We start from the raw sequence: 11,361 nt of genomic DNA, 5'->3' as shown, positions 1-11,361 counted from the left end.
AAAATGACAGCGGTTGTACCTAGCCTACTATGGAGTGGCTTCAGAAGCTAATGGTGGAGGGGTGACTCCAATGGACAACATTGCTGTAGGTCTGTTGGAGGTCCAGACCTGACTTGACTCATGGGTAGTGATTAATGGGTATGTCAGCCAGCTGATCAGGACTTTGGAAAGGACAGACTTAAAGACTGACAACAAGGAGGGCAAGGGGAAAAGATCTGTAGATGGGTTGTTCATAGTGTCCTTGCAGAAATGCTCATCTGATGGCATTTCTCGTGGAAGACTCAGTCATCAGGAAAGTAAGATGGATGATGCTTCCTGGAGACATCAGTTGGCCTCATCCTCAGATGCACTAGTATTTGCTGATAGGTCTATTTTCAAAGAGGTCATAATGCCAGGGAAAGGGACTGTGGTGGCATCACACCATAGATTTCTCTCTGGTCAAAGAGGTAGACATTAAGTAGTCAGAAGCAATGGAAAAAGGGGGTTGGAGAAAAGACTCAGTGGTTTAGAGCACTTATTGTTCTTGAAGAGGATACAGGTTTGATTTCCAGCACTCACATGGTGACCCAACCATCCACGACTCCAGTTCCAGGGGATTTGATGCCCTCTTATGGCCTTCGTGGGCATCAGGCATGCACATGGTGCACACACATATATGCAGGCTCTAAGACAATTCATATAAAATAAGTCTTTAAAAAGAAAAGGAATGAGGCCGGGCGGTGGCGGCGGCGGCGCACGCCTTTAATCCCAGCACTCGGGAGGCAAAGGCAGGCAGATCTCTGTGAGTTCGAGGCCAGCCTGGGCTACAGAGTGAGTTCCAGGAAAGGTGCAAAGCTACACTGTCACTTTGGACATGTGTGCTCTGGACTCACCGAGATGGCAGTTTCTCACTGGGCTCCAGATTCCTAGCTTAAGGACATTCCTCTACAATCACAGTTCATGTAGTTAATCAAACACTCTGACCCTACCTGTGCCTCTGCAGGGTATTATGACAAACACAAAGCAGAAAACACACCTATGTGTGGTATGGTTGTTGGGAACAGGCAAAAGCATGTGTTCTAAGTACTGTCATTTGGACTCAGACTCTATTTTACCTGTAGGGTAAAGCAAAGTTCAAGTTCCCAGGCCCTGGGGGAGATGGGGACTTCCCAATAGCTGACCAACCTCCTCCCCTTAAACAATAGAAACTGTCCATTATGCATCTTTAGTTCTCTAAAACATATAGCTGTTCCTAATAACAGAAAGAACAAATAAATCTATTTGGATAGACTGAAAAGCTTACATTTAGTGTCGATTGACAAAGATGTAATGCATAGGGAAAGCCCCTAATCTTTAAATCTTGATTGGTGGAAAATGTAACTAACTTGGCACAGGTGTTTGTGAGTTTTGTGCTTAAATACTTGCTGACATGAACATCTGGGGATGCAGTCAGCTCCCGAGTCTATACCGTTGTCCTTGACTGGTCAGTTTCTGCCATGCTGCCCAGTGATAAGTCTTGCTTTGTGTGACCGCTTGTGTCTGCTTGGGTTGTTTTGGAGCCTCAGACCCACAATATGGTGATTTTCCCTTCTTGTAGGAAAGAATGACATTAAATTTCATGTGACATGTAATAAGGACTCCATGAAAGGGATAGATTCTAGCAGTCTGTAATTGGCCCTGATCCTGATAGGAAATTGAGAAAAATAGCTCATGATTGAGACATAAAATTGTGCTTTTAAAAATATATTCAGGCTGGGTAGTGGTGGTGTACGCCTTTAATCCCAGCACTCGGGAGGCAGAGGCAGGCAGATCTCTGTGAGTTCGAGGCCAGTCTAGGCTACAGAGTGAGTTCCAGGAAAGGCGCAAAGCTACACAGAGAAACCCTGTCTTGAAAAACCATAAAAAAAAAAAAGAATTAATAAAATAGAATTTGGTAGGTTGTAGGAAGGAAATGAGTAAGATGTTCTGGTAAGGAGTAATTTGGAAGAGTTAGGGTGGTTTTAGGGACAATGTTTTTATGAGATGAAGTTGTGGGAGATGAGCCCTGAAGTGAGTCTGAAGAGTCTAGGAAAGATGCTCCCACCACTCTGCTTCAGAGGGATGTGAAAATGTGAAGGCTCTGAGGAGAGAAAGAGCTGGATAAGGACCAGAAGGAAGTCTCCCGAGGAACTCAGAGACCGTTGCTTTTCGAGACAGGGTTTCTCTGTGTAGCCCTGGCTGTCCTGGAATTTGCTTTGTAGACCAGGCTGGCCTTGAACAGAGATCCATCTACCCCTGCCTCCTGAGTTCTGGGACAAAAGGTGTGTGCAACCATGCATGGCTGCATTTTGTTCAAGACAGATTGTCTTGAACTTGATCGTCCCTGCTCTACCTCCCCAGTTCAGGGATAAGAGGGCTGTGCCACCATGCCTAGGTTCCTCTGTTTGCTTGTTTATTTTGTGGTACTGGGAGTTGTAAGCATTCTTGTTCCACTACTGAAAGTCATCCCAATCCTGCTACTTTGTTTCTGCCTTCATTGAGAGTCCTTTAAGCTATTTTTATATGGCTGTAGTATATAGTACCTACTATCTTAATATTTTCACATTTTACTTCTGTGGTTTCCTTTACTTCCCCATTCTTTAAAATGCTGCTGTGGTATGTTGCTTAAAATATATGCACAAGAGTTTATCTTGGATGTAGACTATACAGTGGAGTTTGGGGGTTTTAGCAGAAGCATATTTTTTACTTTTCCAGGTCATATCAAACTATTTTCCAAAGATCTTCCATCAATTCATATTCCAATTTGCTGAGGATAAGAGTTTCTGTTGTCCTTCATTTTGGCCAGCATTTAGTAGTCTCTCATTTAAAACTGTTTATTTGGAGAAAGGTGAAATTCTATCTATCTATCTATCTATCTATCTATCTATCTATCTATCTATCTATCTATCTATCTATCTATCTCTATATGTATATAGATATAGATATTTAAAGTCAGTGTCTCATGTAGCCCAGGCTGTCCTGGAACTTGCTATATGCTGCTGTGATTAAAAAATAGACAGAAAGCAACTTGGGGAGGAGATGGTTTATTTGGCTTATAGAGTACAGTCTATTATGCAGGGAAGCCAAGGCAGGAACTCAAGACAGGAATCTCGGGGGCAGGAAGAGAAGCAGAGGCTATGGGAATGAAGCTACAGTGAGCATCGTCATGAAGGTTGTTTTATTATCTATCTATTGAAATGGTCTCATGTAGCCAGGGTTGAGCAGGAATTCACTTATATAGTGGAGGGTGGCCTTACACTCTTGCCCCCATTTCCAAGTTCTGGGATTACAAGAATCTGTCACCATGCCCAAGTTTGAAGTAGATTTTTATATTTATTTGTTTTCGAGCAGAATGAATATAGGTTAAGGAACAGTGAGGTGAATTTCTGAAAGTGGGAGTGGCCCCAAGGAGGAATAAGCTAAGTCGGCTTCAAGACGCGATGAATCTGTACCAGATTCTGTTTGAAATGTTGACACCCAGCCACCTGCACTCGACCAGGTAGTCCCCATTTTGTGCTCAATTAGCCTGAACTCATTAAGCTGATACTGTGCAAGCTTGGAAGAACCTGGCCCTCCTCTCTAGCTCAGAGCCCAGTTTGATGCTGAGACTCCACTTTGGGCATGGATTATTTCTCTCCTATAATCACCTTTACACCTACCTTGTACGCCCTAAGTGTCTGTCACTTTGGACTTGTGTGCTCTGGACTCACCGATGGCAGTTTCTCACTGGGCTCCAGATTCCTAGCTTAAGAACATTCCTCTACAATCACAGTTCATGTAGTTAATCAAACACTCTGACCCTACCTGTGCCTCTGCAGGGTATTATGACAAACACAAAGCAGAAAACACACCTATGTGTGGTATGGTTGTTGGGAACAGGCAAAAGCATGTGTTCTAAGTACTGTCATTTGGACTCAGACTCTATTTTACCTGTAGGGTAAAGCAAAGTTCAAGTTCCCAGGCCCTGGGGGAGATGGGGACTTCCCAATAGCTGACCAACCTCCTCCCCTTAAACAATAGAAACTGTCCATTATGCATCTTTAGTTCTCTAAAACATATAGCTGTTCCTAATAACAGAAAGAACAAATAAATCTATTTGGATAGACTGAAAAGCTTACATTTAGTGTCGATTGACAAAGATGTAATGCATAGGGAAAGCCCCTAATCTTTAAATCTTGATTGGTGGAAAATGTAACTAACTTGGCACAGGTGTTTGTGAGTTTTGTGCTTAAATACTTGCTGACATGAACATCTGGGGATGCAGTCAGCTCCCGAGTCTATACCGTTGTCCTTGACTGGTCAGTTTCTGCCATGCTGCCCAGTGATAAGTCTTGCTTTGTGTGACCGCTTGTGTCTGCTTGGGTTGTTTTGGAGCCTCAGACCCACAATATGGTGATTTTCCCTTCTTGTAGGAAAGAATGACATTAAATTTCATGTGACATGTAATAAGGACTCCATGAAAGGGATAGATTCTAGCAGTCTGTAATTGGCCCTGATCCTGATAGGAAATTGAAAAAAAAATAGCTCATGATTGAGACATAAAATTGTGTTTTTAAAAATATATTCAGGCTGGGTAGTGGTGGTGTACACCTTTAATCCCAGCACTCGGGAGGCAGAGGCAGGCAGATCTCTGTGAGTTCGAGGCCAGTCTAGGCTACAGAGTGAGTTCCAGGAAAGGCGCAAAGCTACACAGGGAAACCCTGTCTCGAAAAACCAAAAAAAAAAAAAAATTTTTTTCCAGAGGGGTGGGGCTATATAACAGGCTTTTTTGGACCACCCCCCTCCCAAATCATGACATGGAGACTTATTAAGTTTGAATGCTTGGCCTTAGTTTAGACTTGTTCCTAACTAGTACTTATTAAAATTTTTTACGTATGTGAGTGCTCTGTCTGCATGTGCAATTTCATGCCAGGAGAGGGCATCAATCCGACTAGACATGGTTGTGAGCCACCATGTGGTTGCTGGGAATTAAATTCAGGACCTCTGGAAGAGCAGCCAGTGCTTTTAACTGCTGAGCCATCTCTCCAGCCCCTTAACTAGTTCTTAAAACTTAAATTAACCCATATTTTTAAAGCTATGCTCTTTTATGTGGCTCAGTTACCTTTACCCTGTACTGCCCATCTTGCTTCCTGTTTGCCTGGCGACTCCCTCTTTCTTCTTCCCAGAGTGCTCTCTGCTCAGCAGTCCTGTCTATACCTCCTGCCTAGCTATTGGCCATTTAGTTTTTATTAAACCAATCACAGTGACACATCTTCACACAGTATAAAGGAATATTCCACAACAGGGTGTAGCTCAGTGGTTCAGCCCTTGCTTAGGATGTGTGAAGGCCTAGGTTCAATCTTTCATATGGCCAAGGAAGAAGGAAAAAAAAATTCAGGTTCCTCACAGCAGGTACCCACTAATTTCTAAACTTCAAAAGCAGTGTCTTTTATTTAAAAAGCCTATAAAACTTGAATTACTGTAACTACATAATTACCTGCTAATGATTACCCAAGACATCACTAGTCTTGAAATGTCTTTTCCTCTCTATCCTAAAGGTACTAATGGCAAAACTCAAATCAGGCAGCTGCTTGAGTGAGACGGCATGACTATGCTTTCACATCTGGTTTCTCAGTCCAGTGACACTGGGGGGAGAGGCTTTGCACACACTGGTCATAGTGTTTGGGCCTGAGAGTCGGCACATGAAGCACATCTGTGACTGTCTGTGTGCTCTCTCTGATCCTACAAGCATGCTCTGCCAGGCACTGAGCTGGGGAGGGGTACAGGAGGTAACACTGTAGGGACTAAGATGCTCCTGGTTAACAGCTCACCTTTCTTTTCACCTCCTCCCTATGCTCCTGTGGATTGGCCTTCGTGAATGCTAGGCTAGTGAGAACTCTCCCAATGAGCCACTTCCTTGTCTTTGCTCGCCCGCTCCCCCCCCCCCCCTCTCTCTCTGATCTTTGGCTGTCCTGGAACTCACTCTGTAGACCAGGCTGGCCTCTAAGTGCTGGGATTAAAGGCGTGCACCCCCACTACCTGGCTGTGTTCTGTAGTCTCTACGGCTGTACTCAGCAGAATTAAGCCCATCACCACACACTATCCCCTCCCCTTTTCTCAGCTCTTCCATTCTTGAGTGCCTCTCGAGGTCACCCCTAAATAAACTCAAATTCTGTCTCAGAGCCTGATTTGGGAGGAAGGGATCTAAAGTAACAGAGGCATGGTTTTGAGAACGTGGGAAAAACAAGGTTCTCCTCCCAAGGAAAATATGCCATAGTCTTGAGAAACCAGGGTGGGCTGTGGGGAATTTGTGATAGAAGGGTCAAGGTTCCAGATCATTCTACATTTCCTTCCTTCTCTTCCCCAAATTGAGGGCCATAAGCGTAAGTGGAGTAAAACCATAATTTGATTAATAGTCTCAGAAATACTTAAAACTACCTTATTTAAAGCACACTTTATATAGTTGGGCTAACTATTTGCTATCACAGTTCACCTTTCCTGTATTGTATTTTATGATTTATAATTGCTTATCTATTAATTTACTTAAGCTATCTACTGTTCACTACAAAAACTGCATACTCCACCAAAAAAGAAAGAAAAGGAAAAGGAACTAAGCACACTCTGGTCACCGTTAAGACAGTACTCACATGGAAGATAACTCTAGAGGCTGAAGTGTGGCCTTGTGGCCTCAAGTCCTCAATTCCTTGCTTCCTTCCTCATTAAAATCATGCTACTGTAACCTCTATCAGGCCACAGAGAGAAAGTCAGGGACCAGGGAAATAAAATGACCAGATCTATAGACTAATCCACTAAGGCGCATGTATGAGGAGGAAAACAAGAAAACATTAATGAATGTACAGTGAAGACAGCTAACAATAACTTAGACCCAGTATCTTGAAATTTCATCACGAGATTGGTAGTTAGTTCCTTTTCTTTGTGGAACGGGAAAAAGAAGAGGCAGCCCTGAATTAACTATCTTTAATTTCAAGGTGATGAAAAGAAAAATGTCAAGTCAGTCCTTGGTCCACACAGTCCAACAGTTTCAGATTGTTTTGGTTTACTGATCTTTCTATAGTTACAACCTTGAGAATCCTAACCCTCCCCACTTCCTCGTTTTATGTTTCTTTCACTCTCCTTCGAGTAAGAGTTATCACATGCAGTAAATGTGCCACCGGTAATGCCGGAAACCAATTCTACAGCCAGACCTTGAACTCTGTTGGGCTGGGGTATTCTGTCATCCCATTTTCTGTTTGCTGAAGTCACTTTAGTCCTGCACGGGCCACTCACTCTTCCTGTGACGTTCCGTAAGTCCTATCAGCCCGATGGTGTGCTCAGTGGGCCTCCTGGAGAGCTCGGCAGTGTTTCCCGCATTGAGAGGTGTTCGGCTGAGACCCCGTCGGCATCGCCTCTCTCCAGGTTTATGCTTTTATGGGTTTTTTTCCTCCCATTTTACCAAAAAGCGATCTTCTAAGGCGGAGAAAACTGAACTGTGAGGATGGCAAAAGACAGGGCCCTTGAAATGACCCCAAGGCGCGTGACAGAAACCTCCCTAGCAGTCAAGGCGGTGTCTGGGCCGAGTCAACTAACCAGGGTCCCCGAGGCAGGTGCCCATTGGCTCTTCAGCCACGGAGCTGAGAAAAGGCACAGCTCGCTCCCGCCCGGATCCTGGAGGCGGCGCTGAGAACTTCCGCCTTAGGAAGAAAAAAAAATGTCCTCACGGGCCGAGCTTCCGGTTCCACACCGGAGCCCGCAAGACCTTTTATCCTAGTTGGCTGCGGTCCGCGAGCCACACCCAGCCGCTCCCCGGGGCTTCTCCACACCCCGGGGAGCGGCTGCACGTTGCGACGGTGTGACGGTGACGCCGTGACGTCACGCAGAGGCCAGCGTCCCGAAAGGTCTCGGCTCCCCGGCGGAACGGCGAGTCAGGCGCCTGGGGGCGGGACTAACGTATGACTGATGTCCACTCCCACCAGTTGCCCTTCTCGTGCTTCCTCAAACCGACCAATAAGTGAGGAGCGAAGCCCGCAACGCTCTTCAGCCGCTACAGGAAGCTCCGCTCCCTCCGCTTGGCACGCCGCGGCCGCCATGCTTAGTGTGGCTCCTCGTGCTGAGGCAGTTTGCTCGCTCTTGGCTTTCAGACGCCCTCAGTGGACCCTTCCCGAGCACTTCCTCCCCCTGACCATCAACTTCCACTTCTCCGCCTCCTCCCTCGCTCGCCGCCGGCCCGGCCACACCTAAGATGGCGGCTGGAGGCAGCGGGGCGGGGCGGGGCTCCCCCGGCGCGGTGACGTCAGCGCGCAACGTGCCGGCAGGTGGAGGGAGAAGGGAAAGTTTGGCCCGTGCTCGGGGTTCGGGTGGAGGGCGGGACGGAGGGGCAGGGCCGGGGAGAAGCTGGTGTCGCGGTGCCGCGGAGGCCGAGGCCGGCTCGTGGGCCGGGCTAGGGACTGCGGGACGCGGAGCCGCGGGAGGCGAGGTCGGCCGCAGCCGCGCGTCCCCGCCGCGGGGCCGCGCTTGACCCGCGCGCCCCGGCGTCGTGCGCTCCAAGGCTGGGCCAGGCGGCTGGTGGGGGGCGGCGGCTGGGCGTGGGGAGGCGTGCGGCGAGTTGACCCGAGAGCTCGGTGCGTGGGGGAGCGCCGTGCCCGCCGCTGCAGCCGTCATGTCTGAGGACTCGAGCGCCCTGCCCTGGTCCATCAACAGGGACGACTACGAGCTGCAGGAGGTGATCGGTGAGAGCCGAGGGGCGACGCGCGGGGACTCGGTGGGCCCAAGCCTTGCAGGGCACTGGTGCGCGGCGTGCGCCCGGGGTGGGGCTCCCTCCGCAGGGAGAGGCGTACCTGGGACAGATGTGTCCTGTGCAGAAAGGCATGCGGATGGGTGGCAGGCCTGGTCGAGGCGGCACTGGGGGTCGTGGGATCGTGGGCTACAGGCACGTAGGTCCATTCCTGCACCCGCGCGACGACTGCTTCAAGTGTGGACGAAGTGCTGGTTTGCAGGGGTGCGGCTGAGGTACCCGGTGTTGAGCAGGACAGACCCCGCTCGGCTCTGTACAACTGACTTCTCTGGTCGAGGAGGCGGACGTTGACTAGGAAGAATGAAAACTGTAGCGGCTCTTGGGAGGTGTCAGGAAGGCAAGGAGCGAGATTAGTTATAATAAGGAATGATTTGGACGAGTCAGGTGATTTCAAGGAAGACTGTTTTTCTGAGGTGAAGACCTGTTTTAAGTTGAGCCCCGAAGTGAGTTGTGAGTTGAGGGAAGATCGCCCTCCTTCCCCCGTTGGGGAAGACTCTGAGGAGAGAGAAAGTGCTCGATGAGTTTTAGGACCAGAAAGAGGGCATACATGGATCTCGGGGACCTTGGAAGGATTTTGGAGTTTTAAGTGTCCTTGGAGGGTTCAACCAGGAACCATGGCGTGATCCCTAAGCCTGGGTACCGTGTGTTGAGTGTACCTGAATAGGATCTGAGAATACCAGTTAGCTGACACCAGACATGGATTTTCCTTCTCAGAGGTGCATAGTGCTGGAGGAGCTGTTTAGGGGCAGGGATTGGGGAGAGTCGGTGGCGCAGCAGGAGCGCAGTGGCCGTAGACATCAAAAGGGTTGGCTTCAACCTGAGACTCCTGAGTGTGGGAAGATTGTCTACACTGCCAGCATCCTGCCTTAAAAGTAATTTTACAAGAGACCGGCTTAAGATCCCATAACTTCCTTAAAGGTGCCAGGGTTTATTGCACTGCTTGTGTTTAAAAAAAAAAGGAACCCCAGCCTGGTGCAGGCCTTTAATCCCAGCACTCGGGAGGCAGAGGCAGGCGGATCTCTTGAGTTCGAGGCCAACCTGGTCTACAGAGTGAGTTCCAGGACAGGCACCAAAACTACACAGAGAAAACCTGTCTCGAAAAACAAAACAAAACAAAACAAAAATAAAATAAAAAGCAGCCCACTAGATTTCATTTTAGGGGGTGCTTGCTCGCAGTGGAGGATAGACTCCCTTGCTTACTTCCCACCTTCTGTTCAATCAGTCTCATTAGTTGGCCTGGAACTCACCATTTGGCTGACTGGTTAGTAGGAAGACTCCAGAGTCCTGTCTCTGCCTCCAGCACGGGATTACAAGCTCTACAGGATTACTGGGCCTGAAGCTTTACATGGGATCCACACTCAGCTTGTCAGGCAGTGCAGCCTGGCAGCAGATTTGCTGTGTAGCTGAGGCTGGTCTTGACCTCTTTGCCCTCCTGCCTCCGTTTCTCTAAATTTCATTTTTATACTTCATTGGCTTCCTGTTTTCCAGCAACATGGGCTAAGTTTTCTCTAAAAGACATCAGCTGGCCAGTAAGATGGCTCCGTGGGTAGAGGAGACTGCTGCCAAGCCTGGTCATTGGCACCCCTGACCCCTCATGGAAGTGTAACAGTGCATAAAGGATGTCTGGTCTTAGTCACTCCGTAGGTCTGTCCTTACATATAAATGTAACAGTGCATAAGGATGTCTGGTCTTAGTCACTCCGTAGGTCTGTCCTTGCTGTGTGTCGGCTCTTTAACGCGTACTGGTTAAACTAGCTACATCTCTCTTGTTTGGGACCTTAAATTTCATGTTGAAGGAAGGGTTTAAATGGGAGATTCCAGAATGATGTCAGAAAAATAAAAAGAGTCCCTAGTATTGTTCTGGAAGAATAACACTGCGTTTCTTTCTGGTCGGGTGTACATCCTTCCTAGTTCTCCACAGCCTAACAGTAGGAGTGGTTGGAGTCATTCTTGATGCTTCTGTTGTTCAGCTACAAACTTTGAGACTTGCAAGGGCTATGGAGATTTAGTGACATTAATTTTGTATAGTCAGAACTTTAGAACAGGATGTCTGAGTGGGCAGTAAGAAGGGAGTCTGTTAGTTTTCCAAGAGTGGATTCTCACTCTGGTCACAAAGTGATCTCAGGTTCATCAAAGGTTAAGAATACCAGTGTGATTTGGTCATCTCTGGGGAGACAGATGGCTTAGTGGTTAGGAGCCTTACTGCTCTCCAGAGGACCTGAGTTTGGGTCCTGCACCTGTATCAGGTGCTCACAGCTGCTGAAATAGAAACTCCAGGAGATCTGATGACCTCTTCTGGCCTCAGGCACCGGCATATACATGACATTTGAAAACACAGATACGAACATATACACATAGATAAAAAATTAAAATAAAGCTTAAAATAAACTGTATTAAGTATGATTTAATACCATGAATTTCAGTCATTTTATTTAGTGATTTCTTTTTTGGGGGTGAGTTTTCTAAGTTTCCTTTAAAACATCACATCATCCAGTTTAGACTATTCCCATCATCCCTGTGAGATTCCTTTGTACGTCCTGCTCCCAGTCCATGCAGCCACAAGTTTATTTTTGTCTATAGGTTTGTCTTTTATGG

The 11,361-nt window shown here is 47.4% G+C and overlaps 1 protein-coding gene across 2 annotated transcripts in view; it reads left to right on the top strand.

Annotated features, from left to right (window-relative positions):
- The first annotated feature begins 8,336 nt into the window (after positions 1–8,336).
- Oxsr1 (oxidative stress responsive kinase 1) overlaps positions 8,337–11,361 on the top strand; it is a 92,696-nt gene continuing 89,671 nt past the window's right edge. Inside the window, exon 1 of one of the 2 annotated variants that reach the window (XM_076577332.1) lies at positions 8,337–8,702. Coding sequence is in view for 1 of the 2 variants with exons in the window: in XM_042282034.2 (XP_042137968.1) it covers positions 8,633–8,702 (70 nt within the window). In the remaining variant the exon portion in view is untranslated. The remainder of the gene's footprint in view (positions 8,703–11,361) is intronic. The other variant, XM_042282034.2, reaches the window with a different exon arrangement.

Source organism: Peromyscus maniculatus, chromosome 7 (assembly GCF_049852395.1).
Source record: "Peromyscus maniculatus bairdii isolate BWxNUB_F1_BW_parent chromosome 7, HU_Pman_BW_mat_3.1, whole genome shotgun sequence".
NCBI classification, from domain to species: domain Eukaryota; kingdom Metazoa; phylum Chordata; class Mammalia; order Rodentia; family Cricetidae; genus Peromyscus; species Peromyscus maniculatus.
Note: the sequence above shows the minus strand (reverse complement) of the source record. Positions and strands in the feature narration are given on the sequence as shown.